Source organism: Pollachius pollachius, assembly GCF_949987615.1.
Source record: "Pollachius pollachius genome assembly, chromosome: 1".
In the NCBI taxonomy this organism is placed as follows: Eukaryota; Metazoa; Chordata; class Actinopteri; order Gadiformes; family Gadidae; genus Pollachius; species Pollachius pollachius.
This window is the reverse complement of record NC_136934.1, coordinates 23,961,759-23,987,698: the sequence shown is the minus strand read 5'-3', so window position 1 is coordinate 23,987,698 and position 25,940 is coordinate 23,961,759. Positions and strand designations below refer to the sequence as shown.

Sequence of the window (25,940 nt, the reverse complement as noted above, 5' to 3'; positions counted from 1 at the left end):
TCCGCGGGATGCGATCTAACGGGTTTATCTTCTGACGTCAGAGAGAAGAAAACCATCATGATGGATGTAGAGAATTAAAATGATAGATAATCACTGGGATTCCGCAGCTAAGCTAACTAGCTAACTGGGTTTTCCTTGGATCGCCCGTCGATGTTTTTTTCCAAGGATTTACTCTGTGAAGAGCATTTCTATGGATTTCGAGATGTTGGACATTTAAATAATTGGTTCGTGCTCTCATCTCCTGCTGTGGATCAGTGATCTGAACTTGTGTTGACAGCGACTCCATGAAGGTGACGATTGGATGATGAGGGAGAGAGGATGATCATGTTGGAGAAACAGGTACAAGAGCATTGATGAGAAACCTTACATTAAAGCAATGTTCCTTATGTGGATTTATATTATTTGTGGATCTGACCTATTGTGTGTGTTTATGTATGTATGTATGTATGTATGTATGTATGTATGTATGTATGTATGTATGTATGTATGTGTATATATATATATATATATATATATATATATTCTTTATAGATTGTATTATTTATTGTATCTAATTACTGTTGTTCCTCGGTCCGGATGTCTCTCCTTCCGAATGCACTTTGTTATCTTTAGTGTACCTCTTTTTCTCTTGCTGACACACACACCCATGCACTTAAAGACACACACACACACACACACACACACACACACGCACACACACTATCTAATGCTGTACACACAGTAATGCCCCCCCCCCCCCCCCACACACACACACACACACGCACACACACACATACACACACACACACTAGATGGGTTTGTGACCCTAGTGACCTCCAACTCAACATGTGAAGAGTCAGTGACTCCATCTCTCTCTCCTCTAAGGCTGAGATCTTCCTGTTGTAGAGGGGCTGACTCAAGTCAGTTCCCTATTGCCTTCCGTTCCCACGGTCTTGGTTTAATGTTGTCAGGTGACCAGGTGGTCAGGGGAGGCAAGTTGTGTGAAATGGAGAGATGGACTGTCCTTAAATCTATTTTTGTAATTTCTATATTTAAAAAATACATATATATTATATTGTAAAACTGTGTGTGTTTGTGGGTGGGTTTGTTGATGAAAGCTTGTTGGTTCGGGTTGATGATAATTATTATAATAACATATTTATATAACAGGACGTGATCCAACTTCAGCTGTGTGTGTGTGTGTGTGTGTGTGTGTGTGTGTGTGTGTGTCTGTGTGTGTGTTTGTGTGTGTGTTTTTGATTTGTAATTCTGTTCACCTGTGTTCTTATTTGTTCCCTAGTCCCGCCCCCTGGTGGTGGCTTCTAGGTGTTTCTGCCTATGTTGTAGTCCTTGGATTTCGTTTTTTCTATTGCATTGTAGAAAGCGTATATTATTTGCTGAGAGAGAGTACAGCACCCCGCTAAAGCATTTTCTGACAAGTCTGACAAGTCCAGATCCCCCACTATCATGATAGTTTATATCTTCTATTTTTCTTCATTATTCCGGATATTGTGCTGACCTTAACCCATTTGTACCGGCTGCTGCGCGGCGCAACATTGTATCTAGTAGATACAATGTTGCGCCGCGCAGCAGCCGGTACAAATGGGTTAATTGACAATAATTGACAATAATTTAACAACACTTGTAAGTGTTGTTAAATTCCATACATTATATCAAAATATAATATATGATATCCATCAATATATTGTTGTGAATATCTTGAAAGTATTCGGTGGTGTAGGAACAGGAAGAGGAACCCCAGGTTCTGCCCCACTTCCTGTCTCTGCTGCAGAGTGGGATGGGGAGGGGGGAGGTGTACTCGCTGTTTCCATGACAACAGCTCCCTTACTGTAAGAGGCCATGAGACACTGTCTCGCATATGAAATGGTATCCCCCCCCCCCCACACACACACATGCGCAAACATGTACACTCACACACACACACACACACACACACACACACACACACACACACGCACACACACATTTTTCAATGACTAATAATTGTTGCAAAAAATATATATTTCGTAGGAATAAGTTGGACAATTAATTTTGACCATATGCCCAACGGTTATACGGCATGTAGGACTACCAGGTAAGCCTAGCAGATTATAGTCATAGGACTGGTCTAGGGCAGGAAGAACCACTAGGTAGGAATCAGGGAGGACTGGTCTAGGGCAGGTAGAACCACTAAGTAGGACTCCGAGAGGAGTGGTCTAGGGCAGGTAGAACCACTAGGTAGGACTCAGGGAGGACTGGTCTAGGGAAGGTAGGATCACAAGGTCTAACTCAGGTAGGGCAGGGCTGGACCCACATGATGCTTGTGGGCAGGGCTCCGCAGCAGAGATGGATGTTTAACATCTCTGTTGCCGTGCCAACCGGGTAGGTATAGGGAGAGCCGGATCACAGATCTCTTCTCAGTAGCTCCTCGTTGCTGTGGAGATACCCCAGTGTTTACTGCTCAGAGAGAGAGAGAGAGATAGAGAGAGAGAGAGAGAGAGAGGGGAACAGTAATTCCCCTGTGAGCGTCTCTCTCGCCCCTTACTCTGCGCTGTAACTCAGCCAGGAGACAGAGGAAACAGAGAAGAGACGAAGGAGAGGAGCAGTGGAATAGAAAGGATGAGAGGAGGGAATCGAGGAAAAGGAGGAGCAGGGATGGACGAGTGGAAAAGTGAGGGAGGGGAGGAGGAGGAGGGATGGATGAGAGGACAGCAGAGACATGCAGACAGAGCAGAGTGTGTGTGTGTGTGTTGTGTTTCGTATTGGTGGCTAGTGAGGACGGACTTGTTTTTATGGGTGCCATGGAGCCCAGGTTCTCTCTGCACTTGGCTCTGGCTCAGCCTGTCAGGATGTGCATGTTGGATCTGCCTTTTAGCATCCTTGAGGACCTGGTAAGCACGCACGCATGCACGCACGCACGCACGCACGCACACACACACACTGTTGCTACAGAATAGCACCACCCTAACACTAACCCTAAATATGTATGTGTGCCTAGAGTTAGGTGTGCCAAAAGCTGTAGGTGGCCTTGTACCTCAGGGTTTGTCTTTTCTCCTACTCTCTCCTCTCACCCCTCCTCTTTTCATGTTTCCTCTTCTGATCTCTGGCATCATTTCAATTGTGGGATATTCCTTCTCTGCCCCTCCTCCCTTCTCTCTGTTGGTATTTGAAGTTTTGATCGCCACACTTTAATTAATCATCTGAAGGCATTTCTGGCATCTCATGGACCTTGTTCAGCCAACGTCACGATTACATCACATTGCTCGCTTGTGGCAAAACAAAGCAGCAGCTGGAGGAAAACACTACTCCGCTCAGAGAGGTCGGCTAAACCAACTATTGAAACCATGCACCTTTGCTGTTTTGTTGGGTGCCGGAAATAAATAATTATGTTGTATAGATATGTGTCTAAAGGATTGGGCTGTCCACCTAAACAGAAATTAGGGAACTAGGTGGAATAGATGATTTATCTTGTCATAACTTGGCGCATTAGCTAAGTTTATTATCTAGCTGTATGGCCAGAGGCAATCCCATATATAGTCTTACAATTATGAGGTTAAAGGGAATCCAAACCCATGGAATTGGGGATCAATTTGACCATTGACGTGATTGATCCAAAAGCCGGGGCATCCTGTATTTTCCTTTTGTTGGTAGAATCTAGGTATGAATCATGGATTTGAAGGAATAGTTGTTCTCCCTAGAAAGTCTTATATCCTAGAAGGCCATGATACAATGTAATTGCAGTTTATGAAGTGCTTATTTTATTTGTTTACAATTGAATGAGTTTAGGGCATTCCGGACTAGCTCTTCTTTACGCCTCAACACCCCGCCACCATCATTTGAAAGAAATACATGTGTCAACAACATGTCATTTTTTTGTTAGGGAATTACTTTGGGACCATAGATATAACGGCGGCCGTGTCGACCCAGTGTCACGACTAGTGCTGCAGCAGGCAGCAGGAACTCAAGGGAGAGGATCCAAATGCAGTTCTGCCAACAAAAGGAAAATACAGGATAGCCCGGGAATTGGTTGGCGGCATGTGTCTCAGGAGGTAGAGCAGGTTGGCTGGTAACCAGAAGGTTGCTAGTTTGATCCCCGGCAGTGTCAAGGTGTCCCTGAGCAAGACACCTCACCCTAACTGCTCCAGACGAGCTGACTGGTGTCTCCTATGGCTGACATCACCGTCGATGTGTGCATGAATGGATGAATGCTGGGCAATTTTCTAAACCGCTTTGGTTAGAAAAGCGCTAAATAAATGCAGTCCATTTACCATTAATCCAAATGCAGTCCATGGAACAGGCTTGCCGTGCATTGGCTCTATGTAAAACATAGTGACAGTTTGTTGCAACTATTCATCTCTCCACGTAGGGCTGGGCGAATAATCGAAATTTGATCGCGATTTCGATTTTAGCGTTGAACGATCACAAAATTAACATAATCAAGTTTTTTTTTAGTTTTTTTTATGTTTTATAGAAAGGGCAGAACAGCTGGAAACATATCTGTATATCATTTTAGATTGGAACATTTTCTTTTTGACCATTTTGTGTAATTTTTTAAGACGGAATTTCAAAGTTCTGTTACATTTTTTTTTTTTTTTGGGGAGAGACATGCTGAATAAATACATCATGTTTTCAAACTCAAAAATAATCGTTTGAATAATCGTGATCTCAATATTGACCAAGTTAATAGGGATTATGATTTTTCCCAAAATCGAGCAGCCCTATCTCCACGGTCTTATTACTGTCTTAGAAATAAGACATTAGAGTTTCTTATTACTGCTGTTCCTCGGGTCCGCTCCGGATGTCTCTACTCCCTGATGCACTTTTTTATTTTAAGTGTACCTCTTTTTCCCTATCTGACACAAACACACACACACACACACACACACACACACACACACACACACACACACACACACACACACACACACACACACACACACACAGTTGGTCTCTCAAAGAGCCAGATGTGATTCAGCTGGTTTCGTCCACCGTAAGAAAAGGAGTAGAACATGTTTACAGAACAGATGTGTTCAGACAAACAGCACTTGCAGCTGCTATGGTCAGAGATCAACTGCTTTTAGTTTAGATTTAACATTATTCGGTTTAAAATAATAGGTTGAAATATAGACTGACAGATAGGGGGCGACGTTGGACCAATCATGCTGTTAACGCGTATTTGTTCAGTATTTACATCCATCTATCCGTTCATCTGTCTTTCTGTCAATCCCATGGACCTATTAAAGAAGGTAAATCCATCTATCCGTCTTAATGTCAATCCATTAATGGGTCTTATCTGTCTAAAAGGTCTGTCTATGTCTGCCTGCCCGTCTGTTTATATATGGGACACTGTCTATGATATATAATATTGAAAAGTTATAGACATCAACAACATAAACAATGTGACATGTAGTCCCTGAACCATGTGTATGGGGGAGGAGGAGAAGGGGGCGGGGCTAGGAATGGGGGAGGAGGGGAAGCGGGCGGAGCTAGGAAAAGTGTTGCCAGATTGGGTCCGATTTCTGGCCCAATCTGGCTACACTAGCTAGGAACCGAGCCTGATGAGTCACGGTCCGCCTTCCCACATCCCCGCTGGACCCGACCGCGGTCATAACGGATGTACGCTGTTAGAGTAGCCTCCCTCCTCGGCCCCCATGGTGTATTTTCCGGGCTCTCAGTGTGGGGCTCAGTGCGGACACTCGGAGGGCCTGTACCCTGAAATGTTTGAGGGTTCGCGGCGGGTGCGCAGCATTTGGGGCGGGGTGCGGCTGGAGCTCAGCGACGATCCGAGCCCCGTCCTCCTCCACAGCTTCACCCACCTGGACCCCGACCTGCCCCGGCACCCAGAGGTGAGCTAGATTAGAGCCCCCCTTTGGTACAGGCTCATAATAACTCATAATATAATAATAGACCGGTGCCGTTATTTGGAGCGGCATATGGCTCTGGAGGTAGAGCGGGTCGGCTGGTGACCGAAAGGTTGCTTGTTCGATCCCCGGCTCCTTCTAGCGTCGAGGTGTCCCTGAGCAAGATAGCCCGCCCTGACTGCTCATGACGAGCTGGTCGTCGCGAGCAAACCAGCTCTTTGGCCCTGCGTGGTTGACTCCTCCGTCGGTGTGTGAATGTGTTTGAATGGGTGAATGTTTGGCATTGTAAAGCACTTTGAGTTGCCACTGGTTAGAAAAGCGCTGTATAAATGCAGTGGATTTGCCTTATAGTTGTTATGGATTAATTTATTAGTTAATATAATCTTATGGATGATCATTTTTGTCGACCCTGGATTGTCGCCTTGTTTTCCTAGTTTTATAGTTATAACTATAGGATTTCTTAAAGTTATAATAATAATAATAATAATAATAATTGATCAGTTTTTATAGCGCTTTTCTAAATACTCAGACGCTTTACAAATAAGAAAGGAATACATGCAGACAGAACAAACAATGGGCCTAACTATCTCTAGGATAGCTCTAGGATAGTTATAACTATGCCTATATGACGGTTATAACCATATGATAGTTTAACTATATTACATAGGTCTACATTATAACACTGTTCTCCTGAGAGTCAGAATCAGCAGTGCATGACCATCACAAAGTGATTTTGTGTTTCATCACTTTATTTTGTTGGTTTGTTGTTGCAAACATGTTTACTTTATTATTCATATTTTAGTTTATCTGCCTTGTTGTCCTGTCCCAACCCTTCAACCTGTGAGGTTCATTTAATCTAATCCTCTCACTACAACATAATTACCTAATCCTTAATCTGTTCTCTCGTAGCAGGCCGCCTCACCACAACCTGCTGTCCTCCTCGTCCTCTAGTAAGGGATAGGATTAACACTAAGCTTAGAAACAGAGTCCTGTCCCTGCTCAGGGGAAGAGATTTCAGCTGTGAACCATACCCAAGACAGGATATATCATGTATCATACAGGCTATATAATAGATGATAAATGTGTAAGATGTATTGGCTGTTTAGCCTGTAGTCTACCCATATCACATAGCAACAGAATATAGTGACATAATACCAGTTATGCTTTCTAAATGCACTACTAGAACTGAAAAGGAATTACTTATTTAGTGTGAAGAAAGAGGAGTAAACTAATTTCCATCTAATCGGATGGTTAAGGTTTCCTGAATAGCATTACCTTAATAATCACATATCATTCATTACACCACATATCCCACAAATGACATCACAAAGCAATAAAAACATCACATATAACTACATTAATAACATTACATAGCTACAATAGCATCACATATCACTACATTATTTACATCACATATAACTACATTGATAACAACACATCACTACATTAATAACATCACATCACTACATTAGTGACAAACAATTACTGCGATAACAATACATCAATGCATTAACATTAACGTCCTCATTCAGGACATCAGATTAGTAACATCATCCCGACATACAGTACATTGTAGGATTCTGTACATTAATAGAATACAGTATACATCAGCAGACATCACCTAGACTCTGCATAGCCAACCCCTCTCACCCCTCCTAAGCACTTATTGTATGTTATATGTATTACATCCTGGCACTTAATGTACACACTTATTGTCTGTCGTACTTAGCGATAGTACTTAGTTGTGTAGCTTCTTATCCTAGCTATCCTTGTTGTATACAGGTAATGGGTTATCCTAGGTTTTATGAACATCATTACTGTACCGACAGCAATATATTGTTTCACCTTCTTCTGACAAATGTACCAATTGTAAGTCGTTATGGATAAAATCGTCTGCTAAATTCCCTTAATATAAAATGCAAATGTACATTCATTTATAGTACATCATCAATAGAATAGAGTGAGAGCGCCGATGCCTTGTTCCGGGGCCTACAGTATGCTTTTGGGAACGGACTCCCGGCTCCCAGTGACATCACGGCCATTGTTTGTGAGGGAGGTCCCTGGTCAGCACCAGAACGCCCCAATGGCCTTGTTTACACCAAGCGGCAGTCATGCCCGCCTGTTTGTGAGGCCCATGGCTAACATGGAGTTCCTCGAACTGCCCCAGGTGGTTCACGGTAGGTGGATCAGAGGGACCCAAGTCCAATCTAAGTGAACAGGAAGGTCCACGTTGACGAAAGGTCCACGTTGACGGCTCTGTTGAAGTTATTAAGGATTAAATATTCATTATTTTTGTCCATAGACCAGTGCAAGGTGTCCACCCATTCCAAACTTAAATGTGACAGAAATGGATAGTTTTCACTGAAAATCGTATACAATGGCAAGGCTCTGTAGAAGGCACTAGGTCACAGCCCCAAGCTGAGGATGTGTGTGTGTTTTGTGTTGTGTGTATTTTGTGCTGTGTTTGTTTTGTTGAATCATTTGTGTAAGCTACAGCCAAAGTGAGGATATAACTAGGGCAGGGGGATGTGTAGATAACAAAACCATGCTTTTTATGTTATGATTACACAAAATCCATATATTCCGGAATCCATATATTCAGATAATTAGACAACTGCAGGTCTCTCTCCCTAACCCTTCTCTCATCTCCCTCTCTCATTTTCTCTGACTGTGCAGACTGATGTGTAGGGGGAACAAACTGGTTGCCATCTTATATTTAGAGTGCTTACTCACTCTGGGGAGCCAGCAGGATGTGTGTTGGCTTGTCTCCATGGTAATGCATCCCTGTCATTATAGCAGTAAGAAAAAATACCCACATCTAACTCAATGTTTCCTAGAGAGACAAATGACTCCTTGATCCCTAGAAAGACAACTAACTTCCTGTTCCCTAGAGAGACACACTTCTGGTCGGCCCACATCCAACCAGAAGTAATACTGAGCCAAACTTTGCGTTCTCAGAGGACGTTTTGTTTAACAATTATATGCATTCTCATACACACAATGAAGAAGTGGTAAAACCAACCATAATAGGAGCCCATTAATGTTGACTCACCTAATGAGAAGGCTGATGTTGCATGCCACTCATCAAATGCTTGATGTCTGGCTTAAGTAATGAGAGTCTCAGTTTTAGATCAGGATAGAGAGATACGACATCGGGAAAGGCATCAGAAACCACACAGCTCTGTTGGACAGATCGGGATACTCAGAAGCAATACGAAGTCAAAGGGTACTTTGTCAGCCTGGCCCACATGTCGATTTGTTTAATGGTTGCTTCTATTTTATTCTGGACATTTGAACATGGTCCCTGCTTTACCTTGGAGGCTGAGGTTGAGTCCATTTATGTTGCTGAAAATGTCGGCCAGGTATCCCCATTTAGCCAACCACTTAAAATCCCTGACGCGATGTGCGAGTTCAAACTTTGTTTGAAGAAAAAACACCCTCCCCTCATCAAGCAATTCAAAAAGTCACATCAGCACTTTCTCCCTTGAGAGTCATTGGACTCCTGTGTGTGACAGAAGCTGCTTATGGTCACTGCCTATCTCTTCACATAAAACGGATAATTAAATTGGATTGCAGGGGGGAGTCTTTTGATTAAGTTGACTACTTTTACTGCCTTATAGTAGTCTGTAGTCTTTAAACATACAGGCTTTTTCTTTACAGCCAGCCGTTCTCTGTGTATACTGCAGTGCAGTACTACCAGGGGAGCCATAGCCTTTACCCCGGCGATGACTCCACTGTGCCGGCCCTGCAGCTCACGGTGCTCCCCATCAGTGCTCAATCCCACACATTTGGACCAATCAATCCCATTTGAAACTATGAACGCCTTCAGAATGTCAAAGAAGTCCTCATTAGTTGAACACATCGTTAAAGATTTGAAAGGCAGGAACACTTCTTTTATCTCTCCATTGTTTTCATACCTAATATAGGCATGCCGTAACATATTTGTTGATATTGTCTGTCGATTTATCCAACTGTAGGGCATACAAATAACTCTGGTATGCTTGTTATCAGCTGGTCTAACACTTTCTCGGCCATATTGTCTATCTTGCGTTTGACTTAGTTATCAGACAATGAGATTAGTTGATTGGCTTGCATGACTTCTCTCCAACATCTCCCAAACTACCTCTTTTTTGTAGGGGAGAATAAAATTCTCACCGATTGTATGGGGCTTACTAGACTTGCCAATGAGCCTTTGCATTCTATATGCCAATACATGACATTTACTTATTACTTTCTTCTTACCCTGATACTCCTTCAGTTTATTATTGAAACTCCCTGTTCCCTAGATATAGAGACAGAAAACTCCCTGTTCCCTAGATAGAGAGACAACAAACTCCCTGTTCCCTAGAGAGAGACAGACAACAAACTCCCTGTTCCCTAGCGAGAGAGACAACAAACTCCCTGTTCCCTAGAGAGAGAGAGACAACAAACAAGCTGTTCCCTTGAGAGACAACAAACTCCCTGTTCTCTAGAGAGAGAGAGAGAGAGAGACAACAAACTCACTGTTCCCTAGAGAGAGACAGACAACCAGCTCCCTGTTCCCTAGAGAGAGAGACAACAAACTCCCTGTTCCCTAGAGAGAGAGAGACAGCAAACGAGCTGTTCCCTAGAGAGAGAGACAACAAACTCCCCGTTCCCTAGAGAGATAGACAACCAACTCCCTGTTCCCTAGAGAGACAACAAATTCCTGTTCCCTAGAGAGAGAGAGACAGCAAACTCCCTGTTCCCTAGAGCGACAAGTAACTCCCTGTTCCCTAGAGGGACAATAAATTCCTGTTCCCTAGAGAGAGAGAGACAGCAAACTCCCTGTTCCCTAGAGAGAGAGAGACAACAAACTCCCTGTTCCCTAGAGAGAGATAGAGAACAAACTCCCTGTTCCCTAGAGAGAGACAACAAACTCCCTGCTCCCTAGAGAGACAAGAAACTCCCTGATCCCTAGAGAGACAATAAACTCCCTGTACCCAAGAGAGACAACTAACTTGTTATTCCCTTATAGAAAAAAAGAGATTTAGAAACGGAGAGAAAGAGACAGGAAACAAGTCAGAGACAGACAGGCCAAATAGAGACAAGAATAGATTGAGCTAGAGACATTGTGGTTTGCGTACGGAAATAGAACTAGCTGGAATTTGGTAAAAGAAAACCCATTCTGACACACACACACAAACTCTCTGTTGCTCACATCACAACAAAAACACATGAGTGCAACTGTACAAAAACAGCTGTAGGATTAAACTAAACTACAAGACCTGACCCACTGTTGTTCGCTCTCTGTCACCACGGAAACCACCCCAACGAGAAGAGAGAGAGACAGAGAGGCTGGTTGACCGAGAAAGAGAGAGCGAGAGAGTGAGATAGTATGCCGTGAGTCATGTTGTGGGTATTTCCAAGAGATGATGACTGGTGTTCTAGATTACCCATCACCCCAGGAGAATTGTGAATGGCTCAGGGATATTGGGGGCGTGGTCTCTTCTTCTCCTTCTCCTTCTTCTTATTATTATATATTATGTTATTATTAATATGCAGTGATGTGCAGGGTTAACGGGTGGGGATGAGGTGGAGGAGTGCCTTTTACATATTTAACAACAGTAAAATTTGAAGATGCACCTAATTATCTGATGATGGTGCTGATGCTGATGATGATTATGATCATGAGGGTTTTGCTGGAGACGAAGAGACTGACGTCCTCCCTCTCTGCTCCTCCAGAGCTCCACCCAGGAGATAGGAGAGGAGGAAGAGGATGGGGCGGTCTTCACCATCACCCTGAGGAAGGTGCAGCTGCACCAGTCGGCCAGTAAGGGGCAGCGATGGCTGGGCGTGGACACAGACTCCGCCCTCAGCCTCTACGAGACCTGCAAGGTGCGCACCATCAAGGCGGGGACGCTGGAGAGGCTGGTGGAGTACATGTTGAAGGCGTTCCGCGGGAAGGACTCCAGCTACGTCACCATCTTCCTGTGCACCTACCGCTCCTTCGCCAGCACGCGGCAGGTCCTCGACCTGCTGCTCAACAGGTACCACCAATACATGTGAACTGTATAATATATACATGTACCTGAATATACTACGACATGGATACACACGATATATATCATATGGACCAGAACACACTACCGATATATACATGTGCAGTATATACTAGCAAGACTACATTAATACATACAATATATACCATATATACATGATACACTACCAATATATACCTGCATGTACTAGAAATACTACATTGATACTAGGGATCGATCAATATGGATTTTTTAGGGACGATACGATACAGATATTTATTCATCAGCCTTAGCCGATAACCGATACGCCGATACCGATTTTCTTGAGCCGATATTTGGAGCCGGTAATACCCTGGAAATCCAGAGTTCACTCTGGGAACGAGCAATATACTCGTGTATATTCTGGGCCTCCCCTGGCCCACAACATTAATCAATCGATGTATCAATATGGGCGGGCCAAAAGCGTTGCTGTTTTACCGACCGGATACGGCAAGAGTCTTATCTATTGGTTAGCTCCACTGGTCTGAATACCTCACCCCTTGTATTCTTCTGATATTTTCAAATGCATGCATGGTGCGGCCCCTCGAGTTGGGCCATTTTCATTACTCATTGCCAGACCCTACAGAATATACTACCAATACATACCTGAATATACTAGAAATAGTACATTAATACATACAATATAAACTATATGTAACTGAATATACTACCAATATATACCTGATTATAATATAAATAAATGCAACCATTAAATGCAACTACTTACAGTAATAACATACATACAACCAGAAGTCTGAACTAATAAAAGCTCTCTTCCCGAAAGCTAAACTAATGAATGTGAACAATCTCCAGGTATGCTAAACTCCAGAACCTTCCAGCCATGGCGGCCCACAGAGTGTGTGAGGACGACCGCATCGAACTGAGGAAGTATGTCGCATATTTAACATTCTTCAAAAAACAGGACTGTAGAAATCTAAAGTAACCGTATTGTTCTTTTTGAGACCAAGCGCTACGGCTAGTTAGCCGCATTCTTTAAAGGGAGGCAAAACGGTAGACCAGTCCTACTGCATATGTAAATACTAGTTATATTGTATTATATAGTGAATATCTATACAGTTTATACACTATTCCTCTTGTTTTACATAGAGCATGTTTTATATCTATCTATATCTATCTATCCATCCATCCATCCATCCATCCATCCATCCATCCATCCATCCATCCATCCATCCATCCATCCATCCATCCATCCATCCATCCATCCACCCACCGACCCACCCACCTATCTAAACTATAAATAATGAATCTATTTATATAATAGTTACACTACCATGTATATAGTGTAGTTAACCTCTTCCACTCTCTCAGCACGGTGTCGTCTATTCTGGGCGCGTGGTTGGACCAGTACTCTGAGGACTTCTGGTCGCCCCCGGACTACGGCTGTCTGCACCAGCTGCTGTCCTACCTCCACAAACACTTCCCTGGCTCGGACCTGGAGCGCCGCGCCCACAACCTACTGGCCCACTTCCACCGCCGGCAGGTCACCGAGCCAGACCCCGACGGTAAGGGTCAGGGGTCAGGGTTGAGACTAGACTCATGCGGATACAGGTTAACAGTGCATGAAAGACCAGGTAGGGGTTAGACAGTGATTACAGAGACAGGTTATTAAGTAGCAGGTAGGGGTTAGACAGTACAGGGCCAGGTCATTAAGGAGCAGGTAGGGGTTAGACAGTACAGGGCCAGGTCATTTAGGAGCAGGTAGGGGTTAGACAGTACAGAGACAGGTCATCAAGGAGCAGGTAGGGGTTAGACAGTACAGAGACAGGTCATTAAGGAGCAGGTAGGGGTTAGACAGTACAGAGACAGGTCATCAAGGAGCAGGTAGGGGTTAGACAGTACAGAGACAGGTCATTAAGGAGCAGGTAGGGGTTAGACAGTACAGAGACAGGTCATTAAGGAGCAGGTAGGGGTTAGACAGTACAGAGACAGGATATTAAGGAGCAGGTAGGGGTTAGTCAGTACAGAGACAGGTCATTAAGGAGCAATTAGGGGTTTGACAGTACAGAAACAGTTTATTAAGAGTTGAATACAGAGACAGGTCCGGCGTAAGTAGGGGTTACTCAGTGTGTACATACACCCTTATGTTGCTATTATTATTTCAGATTATCCCGGAAAGACAGAAATGTGATAGTATGACTTGATTATTTCAGGGTTGTTCTGCAGCAGATATGTACAGAGATGTGATGGTATGACTTGATGATTTAAGGGGTTGTTCCGCAGCTGATATAGAGAGGTATACATAAATGCGATAGTATCATGATTTCAGGGTTATTTTGACCGCCGATATGAAGACATATAGAAATCTAATAGTAAGACTTGATGTTTCCTGGGATGTTCTGCAGCGGAGCATATCGGCTGTCCCTTCGCCACACAGGAAGAGAGCGGCTTCGAGGATGAACTTCCAATGCTCAGCTTCCTGTCCTTTGACCCCATCATGGTGGCGGAGCAGTTCACCCTCATGGACGCTGTGAGTACCGCTTCCTGTAGAAAGTACCACCCACTCCCTGTGAAACACACCGCCACCATCCTGAACTGACTGCTGACTGTCCCCGTGTCCTGGGCAGCACTGGTCCACTGACTGTACAAACACATTGTCCACTTTCCGTTTTATACCTTTTGACTAATCTTCTCTCTTCCTTTTTCTCTCTCTCTCTCCCCCCCCCCCCCCCCCCCCCCAGGACCTGTTTAAGAGAGTGGTTCCCTACCACTGTCTAGGGGGGATCTGGTCCCAGAGGGATAAGAAGGGGAAGGAGCATGTGGCCCCCACCATCCGGGCTACTGTCGCCCAGTTCAACTCCGTCACCAACTGCGTCATCACCACCCTCCTTAGCACGCCGCTGCTGAAGGCCAGCCAGCGGGCACGCCTGCTGGAGCGCTGGGTGGAGGTGGCCCGGGTACGTTAGCATGTTAGCACTAGGGACGACCACTTATGCTGTGTTCGATGGGTCCACAAGTGCACTATTTACGATTAGGGTCGGGAATCACAGGGGGACTTTTCCTTTCTAACCCTTTAGTATTAAAGCAGAAAAATGCTAAATAAATTTTAAAAAGAAAAGAAAAAAAAGTATAAAAAATGAAAAATATATATATCGATATTATGCACCACTTTATCGATTCTCGTATCGCACGGAGAAGCGGGACGATATATCACCATATCGATATTTTGTCCAACCCCTACTATTAAGGATGTCACCATTTGGTAGTGTTTTCTGAAATGTGAGTGTACAAATATTGTTCCCTTTACAGGAAACTTCTTTATACCCCTAATGCACTGTAAAATAAGTGTGATTTATTAGTTCCAAAGTATATCCCATGATGGTCAGCGTTTTTCATCATCATCGGTGGTCCGGTTCTTCATACACATAATAATCTGTCATGGTTTGGGATCTAACACACATCGGCTTGTTTAGGTGACCAATACGTGTCACACTGGCTCAGTGTCAAGACATTACATATACACTAAGTACCTAAGTATATTGTGTTCAGCATAAAGAAAATAGGGATGAGGAGACAAGGGAGCCAAATCAACACTGAATTTGTGTGTTGCACAAAACACTTATTCTTAAACACTTACACTGTATTCTGTTGTGTCAGCTATGTGTTTGTTTGTGACTGTGCATCGTGTTGGGTAAAGGAGTGTGGGTTTTATGAGGCTGTTTTGTGTTGTGTTCAGGAGTGTGTGTTGTATGAGAGTGCTTTGTGTGGCGTTCAGGAGTGTGTGTTTTATGAGACTGTGTTTTTTGTTGCGTTCAGGAGTGTCGCATACTTAAGAACTTCTCCTCTTTGAGAGCGATCCTCTCAGCACTGCAGTGTAACGCCATCCACCGCCTGAAGCGCACCTGGGAGGAGGTGTCCAGGTGAGGAGCTACGGGCTACATGCTACAGGCAACACGCAACACACTACATACGACACGCTTCATTTTACATGCGACACACTACATGCTAGACGATGCACTCAAGATGCAACACGCCACATGCTACACAATATATTCAAAATGCAACACAATGTATGCAACATGCCACACGCTACATGTAACATGCTACCTGACACTTCTCTCTTAGGGAAAACTTTCGTACCTTCCGGGAGCTGTCAGAGATCTTCTCAGACGACAACAACTACTCCCTGAGTAGAGAACTCCTGGTCAAGGTCAGTTGGTTAGATAGTCTGGCATGGTTTAGTATAGGGATAATCATATGATAGCCCTATTAGATATAAGAATATATTTACAGAATTAGATTTAAGCTGGATCTACAGTTCTACTTACTTTACGTCTGCGAAGATCCATTCATGGACACAGATTCACGCAGAGCTAACCCTATCCATGTCACAAAATATAGCCATTTGAAAAATATGTTTAACTACTTTTTTTAAATAAACTGCTGAAAAGCTGTTGATGTATAGAAACCAACTGAACATACAGTGTTTGGATCCCTCCGTATGCATTGATTTATTCACGTGTCGCACTGTGGAACCATATTAAAGCTCTCCACCTTACCAACCAATCGCGACCGGGTCACTGTACTGAACTAGATCTTCACAGCTCTTTGACGTGCTGATGCACAAGTTTCCTCTGGGCTTACGGGTTGTGTTCTGTCCCCTAGGAGGGAACGTCCAAGTTTGCAACGCTGGAGCTCAATCCCAAACGCACCCAGAGGAGACACCAGCAGCAGAGAGAGCTGGTACACACTCACTCACTCATTCACTCACTCACTCACTCATTCACTCACTCACTCACTCACTCACTCACTCACACAGTCTAACAGACTCATGTTATTATTTGTTTATAATGCACATCCAGAAAATATTGTATTCTCCTCCTCCTCGTACTCAGGGAGTCATGCAGGGTACCATCCCCTATCTGGGAACCTTCCTGACCGACCTGGTGATGATGGACACAGCCATGAAGGACTACACAGAGGTCTGGATTGCTCTCTTCAGCACCACTCTCTAGTACAACACACTAACCCTCTCAGGCCCTGTTTACAAAATGTCAGAGATTCTAGATAGTTTTATACCGTTGAATATAGAATTATAAACAAATCTGTTTACACAAAAGACTGCATAGCCCTCCCACCCCTCCTACTTATTGTATGTTGTACATCCTGGCACTTAATGTACGCACTTTTTGTATGTCGTACTAAGTTATAGTACTTAGATGTGTAGCATCATAGTCTAGCTATCTTTGTTGTACACAGGGAATGGGTGAACCTAGCGATTGTTAGTGCTTTGCACTTGGTTCTATGAACATCTTTACTGTACCGACAGAGATATATTGTTTCACCTTCACCTTTCACCTTCTGACAAATAAACTTATTGTAAGTCACTTTTGATAAAAGCGTCTGCTAAATGCCCTCAATGTGAATGTAAATGATAACACATTTATATTACTTTGGATCATGATGCAATTCATGTTTTATAATAGAATTGCAAAAGCTGTGAATCATAGATTAGTAAAAAGGAGGATATATGCATATGACACCCACCTTGCTTTATTGCTTAGCGACCAGTCACGTAACAGCTAAGCACGGGACTAGAGAGATTCTGTCTAGACCAGAGCCTGTATAAAATATGGACGCAGCATCTGTGACGTCAATTGGCACATTGAGAGCGGAATTTAATGGCTGCCTCCCAGTAGTCATTAGTATTCATCCTTAATAACCCCTCTCAAAAAGCTCAAAAAACACAATATGTAGATGAACTAGCCGCTGACCTTAACAAAAAAAATAAAAATTCTCGCCTGTTTAGACGAGGCAAACATCAAGCAAATGACTGTTCTCAATTCGAGATTTTGAAAGAGATTGAATATGCTGGTGTAAAGAAGGACACGGTTACGCACCACTCTTCAGTGACTCTGACTAAAGGCCTTTTTATGGTCCCACGTTCCCGCACCGCAATGACCATGCGTCAGGTTTAGTAAGTGATAATCACAGCCCTTGCTGCTGCGTCGCCTCGACTGAAGGTTCCGATTTTTTAGAGGCACACATCAAGCCCTTGCGGTGGACGCAAGGAGGGTCCGCAAGGACGTAAGGGGTCCGTAACCCCCTTGCGTTGCGTGAATGTGGTACCATAAAGAGCCCTTAACACTCTCTTAACCTCTATGTCATGTCAACTAAACCGATTTTCCGTGTATTGCAGGGAGGGCTGATCAACTTTGAGAAAAGGAGAAAGGTATGTTTGAAGACCTCGTGCTCATGGCTGAATACAATACTGCGAATAAATCTAGAGATGACCTCTCTAGCTTTATTGATTTATATACCACAGAAATGAAAGAGATTCTCTTCTCTGACTCTCCCCCACCCTCTCTCCCTCTCTGACTCTGTCCATCTCTCCAGGAGTTCGAGGTTATAGCTCAGATCAAGCTGCTCCAGCTAGCCTCTAACAACTACAGCTTCACGCCCGACGGCCACTTCAGAGACTGGTTCTCCAGCGTGGAGAGACTCAGCGAGGCTGAGAGGTGATTATTGCTACGCTAGGCTAGGCTAGTAGGCTGTAGTCCAGTAGGCCAGTAGTGCTATGCTAGGATAGGCTACTGCTGCTTTGCTAGTATAGCTAATGACTGATGTCTAGGTCAGTAGTACTTTGATAGCAAGGCTATTATTGCTCCGCTAGGTGTGAAGTGCGATGCTATCATAGGCTAGTGGTGCTAATAATCCTATACTTGGATAGGCTAGTACTGCTTTGCTAGTATACCTAATTACTGTTTTTTTCTAGGCCAGTAGTGCTATGATAGCATGGCTATTATTGCTACGCTAGCTGTGTAGTGTAACGCTAGGATAGGCCAGTGGTGCTAGTGGTACTATACCAGGTTAGGCTAGTAGTGTAACGCTAGGATAGGCCAGTGGTGCTAGTGGTACTATACCAGGTTAGGCTAGTAGTGTAACGCCAGGATAGGCCAGTGCTTTTCAACCTGTAGCGTGTGTACCTCACTGGTTGGCTGAACACGAGGGTTTTGCAGGTTTTGCATGGGTTATATTCTTGAAATAGACAAATTTACAATACATTTTAAAAACATTATATAGACAATGAAAATACGTTTGGTTAATATAGTATTATGGCATAGGCTACTAATGGTAGGCTAGAATAGGTTGGGTTTGCCTAGATAGATTAGCCTAGTTGTGGTAGTCTCACCTGTCTAGCTTTAACCTGTCTCACATGTCTAGTTATAACCTGTCTCTCCTGTCTATCTTTAACCTGTCTCTCTTGTCTATAACCTGTCTCTCCTGTCTATAACCTGTCTCTCCCGTCTATAAACTGTTTCACCTGTCTAGCTATAACCTGTCTCTCCTGTCTAGCTTTAACCTGTCTCTCTTGTCTATAACCTGTCTCTCCTGTCTATATCCTGTCTCTCCTGTCTCTAAACTGTCTGTCCTGTCTAGCTGTAACCTGTCTCTCCTGTCTTTAACCTGTCTCTCCTGTCAACCAGCCTCTCCTGTCTATAACCTGTCTCTCCTGTCTAGCTACAACCTGTATAGCTATAACCTGTCTCTCCTATAACCTGTCTCTCCTGTCTATAACCTGTCTCTACTGCCCAGCTACCACCTGTCCTGTGAGATTGAGCCTCTGTCTGAGTCGGCCAGCAACACGCTGAGGGCCAAGAAGAACGGAGGCATCATCAAACGCTGGAGCGAGTGAGTCACACACGCACACACGCACGCACGCACGCACACACACACACACACCCCACATAGAAACGCACGCATGCACGCACACAACCAGACACACCGTATACAATAACCCTGTTCTCTCTGTCTCTCTGTCTCTCTCTCCAGTCGTCAGCTGGAGGCGGGGGCCAGTGGCGCTCCGGGCTCCCACCATTCCAAGTCCTTTGACCACGCCCCCAGCAGACCGTACCAAAGCAGTGGGGGGGGAGGGGGAGGGGACAGCGGGGACGCTTTGAGCGTGACGTCAGTCAGCTCCAGTGGTTCCGACCTGGAGGACGTCAATGCCAGCTTCCTGTCCGACTCACCGGAGGTCCACGAGAGGAAGGCACGAAGCCGCCTAGCTTAGAACTGATTCAAATTATATTAGCTGTGATGCTGTCTTCAATTTGTGATACAAATGTTGCTGTTTTATAAGGGTTTTTGTTCTTGTTTTGTTTCTGTTGCATTTTCCAGACATCGACTCCTTCGGTCAAACATTCAATTTCTGTTCTGGGACGAGAGACGCATGTTACTGAGACTGCCTCTACGGTAAGACCCTCCCACTTGTCCATTGATGCTCCCCATTCCCAATGGCTCCCCCCCCTTCTCTTATCCCTTCTCCATAGCTCCGTCCACTGCCCCCTCCGAAATGGCCCAGTAGGGCTGAGTACAGAGAGAAGAGGATCAACGACCTTTGAGACCCTTCTCCCGATGTTTAAAGTGCTTTTGTCTAATACTGAAGTACTGTGTATTAGTGCTACTAGTACGTGACCATTTTCCCAAATGAGTCCGCTCTTACCTCTGGAATGTAGTTAAAGACCCCATATTGGGATGCCAGTTTAGGGTTAATAATTGCCTTTGGGGGTACTCTGTTGCGATTGGTTGAACGCTTTGCGCGTGTGTTGGCAAATTCACCCCCCCCCCCGAGAAGTTGTAAACATTGCGGGTAGCCGGGAGGCGGGACTTCTGCACGTCAGCAACGCCCACTGCAGTCTGACGTCACACTGTTATGGAAGTAATGTTTGAGAGCAAACGAGCTGCTTCACCACTTATTGAGGGGCGTTCTCGATGGAATACTTCCCCTGGCTCCGACTAAGATTTTTCTAGCTTAGCAGACGTAAAACATGTAAACATATGTCATATAACAGTCAAAAGCAAAGGGAAAAGTTGAAAAAGCATGATATCACCCCTTTTAAAGAACTTTTGTCTAATACTGTAGTACTGTATACTTGTACTAGTTGTACGTGAACAACCATTGGCCGAATGTTAATGAGTCCGCTCTCTCCTCTGGAATGTACTCAACTGTCTTGTGTTTCCTGTGTGCAGTTCTGGGAGTGCACATCGCTGTCCTCCCTCGACACATCTGGCTCCGCCTCCGGCTCCAGCAGCACCTCCTCCTCCTCTGCCTCCTGCTCCACACCTCTGGCCGCCTCCCGCTCCCACAAGCGCTCTGCCTCGGCCGTGTCAAACTACTCCACCCTGTCACTGCCGCTCTACAACCAGCAGGTGGACGACTGCTGCATCATCAGGGTCAGCCTGGACGTGGAGAACGGGAACATGTACAAGAGCATACTGGTGAGACGGGGTGGAGGAGGGGAGAGGGCAGAGAGAAGGGGTGAGAGGGAACATGTTCAAGAGCATACTGGTGAGACGGGGTGGAGGAGGGGAGAGGGCAGAGAGGAGGGGTGAGAGGGAACATGTTCAAGAGCATACTGGTGAGACGGGGTGGAGGAGGGGAGAGGGCAGAGAGGAGGGGTGAGAGGGAACATGTTCAAGAGTATACTGGTGAGACGGGGGAGAGAGGTAACATGTACAAGAGTATACTGGTGAGGATGGGGAGAGGAGGGGAGAGGGGGAAGAGAGATGGGAGAGAGGAAGAGAGGAGCCGAGGGGGAGAAGAGGTGAGGGGGGAGAGAGAGGGGAGGGAGGAGGAAGGGGGGAAGTCATGTTTTGAAACACGTTCCATTGTATGCTGGTGAGGAGGGGAGGAGAGGGGGAAGCAGGAGAAGAGAGGAGGAGAGAGGGGGGCAGGAGCAGAGGGCAAAGAAGGGGGAGGTCAGCCCCGACGTGGAGAACTGAAACATGAACGGAGGAGGAAGGGAAGAGGGAGGAGGGGATTGGAAGAGTAGAGACATAGGGGGAAGGGACAGAGGAGAGGGGGAGAAGGAGGAGACAAGAGAGGAAACAAGAGTACAAGACTGGTGAGAGGAGGAAAGGAGATCAAGATCAAAAGGGTAGAGGAGAGGAGGAAGAGGGGCTGAGGAGAGAGGAGAGGAGAGAGAAGGAGAGGAGGAGGAGAGGAGTAGAGGTCTCAATGTGTGTGTATGTCTCTCAGGTCACCAGCCAGGACAAGACCCCGGCGGTGATCCGTAAGGCGATGATCAAACACAACCTGGAGAGGGAGAAGGCCGAGGACTACGAGCTCATGCAGAAGATATCTGAGGAGAAAGGTGAACACACAGCACAGGGGTTGATGTTGATGTATATGCATATCATTGGCAGGAATTTATAATACAATTATACTACGCGACTGTACGACACATGGACCATGTGAAAACAATACCGTCCTGTACTGCGTGCGGTCAGGGTGATGCCGGTTATCTAAAATGCAGCAGGGGAGTGAGCAGATCTAGCAGTAGGAACTTTTGTTATAGCCAATAAGTGGGATGAGACGAGATGGGACTTGTAAGTCATCACAGTCAAAGTCTCAAAGGGCTTCACGTTCAAACTGTAGCATAAATAAGACAACAAAGGTTGACTTTGTTTTTTGAGTAAGATGTCAGATAAAGTTATTCCTGTAATATGTTAAAGTACCAACATGACTATCGGCTTGTCTGTTCAATTCAATTCAATTTTATTTGTTCAGCCCTTAATCACCGGTACAGTCTCAAAGGGCTTAATAGGCCATATATTTAAGAACCCCTGTCCCTAGCCCCAAAGAGGGCACGAAAAAACTCAGTTAATTAGCATGAAGAAATCTTGAGGAGGAACTCCTTCAGAGATGATCAGGAATGCAATGGGGGCCAGAATTGACATACATATATAAAGGCAAAACATTTGAAATCGCTGATGCGGTTGATCTGTTGATCTGACAAAGAATTGACGTGATGCTTCATGTCTTAAGTCCTGTCTAACTCTCTGTCTCAGAACTGCGTATCCCTGACAACGCCAACGTCTTCTATGCCATGAACTCCACTGCCAACTACGACTTTGTGCTGAAGAAGCGCGGCCCCACGCGCCCACTGCGCGCCAAGAGCGTCACCAGCTCCACACTACCGCGCATGAAGCAGAAAGGCCTGAAGATCGCCAAGGGCATCTTCTGATCTCCTCTCCATCCATCTCCTCCTCCTCCTCTCCTCCTCAACTTCCTCCTCTCCTCCTCAACCTCCTCCTCATCGTCCTATCCTCTTCCCTATCCTCCTCTCCTCCTCACCTTGGAGAGATGAACATAGCGTTGGCGTTGAATACTGGGACACAGAGACGCTTGCTCTGAGTAACACCCCCTCACCAGGACTCTATCATGGCTGCCAGCTCTCTCCGTGCTCCGCAGGACAGGATGTGATGTCATCGCTGCAGCCATGTTGAAAGGGGGCTCTTGCGCTCTGTGGCGTTTTCAGCTGTGAACACGGTTTAACATACCGGTAGTGCGAAAGTTACTGCTAACGTGTATACAAACGAGATGTCATAACAGGTGTGAGGTGGACTTTTAACCTGCGTGGACCAACCAGGTGTTAAACCAGGGGTGAATGATTTTAACCTGTGTGAGGTGGCCATGGATCACATGGCACTGTTTTTTTTTACTGAACGATATCTCACTCTGCCATGGGTTGACGTCCTACTTGGGTGTCTGTTCTGGACCAGACCTGTGTGTACATAGAACATCTCTGGCGATGTTTGATTGGATCATGAGCTGCACCTTAATGGATCAACAGCGCTTAAACAACTGAAAGATACTCTCTCTCTGCTCCAGCTCTCAGTCTCTCTCTCTTGCTGGAATGGCAGGGGGTGGTTTCTCTGTGGTTACTATGGATAACCAGCGACACAACGCCATGTCGGATTAGTGATCACATGACCTGGGATATAATGCTCTTTCTGATTGGCTGTGATTCTTGCTGAATGATGATGTCATTAACCTGGTTTGAGTTGATCAGTGTTTGGTGCCCCAGCAGGGATGGGTGGGGTGGTGGGTCAGTGGGTCTTTGATCACTGCTGGCAATGGAGTGTTGTGATTGGTGGTCGAGGTGATGTGAGGGATGGTAGAAGGGTCAGAGTTTTGGTCCAGTTTACAGTACAGTACATCTAACGAGGTTCTACCTGTCTGTCTTGGGCCAAAGACTCAGGCAGAAGTGTGATTGATATGGTCCTTAAAGCTGCCAAACTCCAGCTAAAACATCTCCGCTCCAGACAGCTCTTTGCTTAACCATCACCTGCTCCTTCTTGTCCTGACACCCTAGCACAACACGCTACCACAACACACTACGCTTACGCAAAACACAACACGCTACCACAACACACTACGCATACGCACAACACACTACCACAACACTCTACGTTTACACACAACACAACATGCTACAACAACACAACACACTACAACGACACAGTTTGCTTACGCAAAACACAACACACTACAATAACACATCACGTTTACACACAACACAACACGCTACCACAACACACTACGTGTACGCACAGCACAACACGCTACCACAACATACTGCGCTTACGCACAACACAACATGCTACCACAACACACTACACTGATGCACAACACAACATGCTACCACAACACACTACTTTGACGCACAACACAACATGCTACCACAACACACTACACCGACGCACAACACAACATGCTACCACAACACACTACTCTGACGCACAACACAACATGATACCCCAACAGACTACCGAAACCCAATACCACGGCACACTAACACCACACACGACCGTGATGCGCGTCACAACCCGGTACCACAACACTGTACCAAAAAACCCCGCTAACACACAAACACAACACAGCTAAACACAGCTCAGAGCGAGTGTTACCTTCCATCGTTTTAACCTGCATGACATTTATTATCATTCATCCTCATGCCATTGGAAAAGTGAGCAGAGAGAGAGGAAAGACACTCCCCCAGGTGGCCACACCCCCTGGCTGCCACTATTGGTCCTCTACTGGTCATCACTGTGATCTTCCATCCATTAGCTCCGCCCCCTCTTTCTGATTGGCTGGTTGTGTTGTCATGTCATGGTCGTTTCAGAAGTGATGTGAGTATGTTATTATGTATGTTTATAGACCGGAGGCAGCAGACTTAACCCTTCATGTGCCAAAAGCAGGTAGATAGGTTGGGGCCTTTCACCATGAGAACATGTTTGTGAATGGTTTTGTATGTCTAACGTGTTGTAATGAAGAAAGGTGAGAGGTGAAGCATGGTGAGACCCCATGCAGGAATGCTACTGGAGACGTGAAGTGTTATGTTCTAAACCCATACTGTTGGATTGAGAGCTAAATCTGTTCTGTCGAGTTTAGTTCTAACCATATACTGTAGGATTTGATTCTAACCCTTTACTGTTGGGTTGAGTTCTTAACCTATACTGTAGGATATTGTTCTAACACTATACTGTTGGGTTGAGTTCTATTCCTATACAGTAGGATTTGGTCTGACCCTATACTGTTGGGTGGAGATCTAACCTTATACTGTAGGATTTTGTTATAACCCTATACTGTTGGGTTGAGATCTAACCCTATCCTGTAGGATTTTGTTATAACCCTATACGGTTGGGTTGAGATCTATTCCTATACTCTTTGGTTTTTTAGGGCTAAACCGACACAGTTGGTTGTAGGTCTAACCCTACATTGGGATCTGACAGCTGCGTCCCTTCAACCACTAAATCCCCCAAGCAGCGTTAATTTTACATTGGGGATGGAACCCATGTCCTCCAGGGGGCTGTGCTGTGTTGTATCTCTCTCTCTTCAACGTGCTTCTCTTTGATTTAGCGTGACATTGCTGTGTGTACATGAACCTAACCCTAACCCCATGAAAGCTTTTCCTATCCAACGAGACGGTGGACGGTTACCATGGCAGCCCCTACTGACCTATGTCGCCATGGCGACACAGGCTGTGTTGTTATGACGACCACCCGGACCTGGCTTGCTTGTTTTCTAAAGTGTGCTCTGGTGCCATGAGCGTTTTTAGACACAGATCTTACATTTTTCTAACCCCCCCCCCCCCCCCCAACTGTTTAGTATAGTAGATTCCCCCCCCCCCCCTTACCGTCCTCCATGTACAACTTTATTTATTGATTTGTATATAGAGATTCTGTTTTGCATTGTACATTCTCTTGTTTCTTGGTTATAGATTAATATATTCATGTATATATGAATAAACCTTAAGTT

The 25,940-nt window shown here is 45.1% G+C and overlaps 1 protein-coding gene across 2 annotated transcripts; it reads left to right on the top strand.

The window, feature by feature from the left end:
* Positions 1-9: 9 nt before the first annotated feature.
* On the top strand, positions 10-25,799 carry LOC307087392 (ral guanine nucleotide dissociation stimulator-like; the record flags this gene model as incomplete). Of its 2 annotated transcripts, none has more annotated exons than XM_079752958.1 (18): positions 10-339; positions 11,544-11,848; positions 12,692-12,766; positions 13,208-13,401; positions 14,242-14,366; positions 14,578-14,793; positions 15,653-15,756; positions 15,962-16,046; positions 16,502-16,579; positions 16,732-16,818; positions 18,036-18,068; positions 18,233-18,354; positions 19,433-19,528; positions 19,670-19,886; positions 20,015-20,089; positions 20,867-21,115; positions 21,876-21,990; positions 22,688-25,799. In XM_079752958.1, 18 exons carry the CDS (start codon positions 319-321, stop codon positions 22,861-22,863), a joined length of 2,373 nt encoding a protein of 790 aa, XP_079609084.1. In that variant the 3' UTR covers positions 22,864-25,799. The 2 variants fall into 2 exon arrangements, with proteins under 2 accessions (XP_079609084.1, XP_079609083.1); XM_079752957.1 differs by lacking the exon at positions 10-339 and adding an exon at positions 5,631-5,825.
* Between the last annotated feature and the right edge of the window lie 141 nt (positions 25,800-25,940).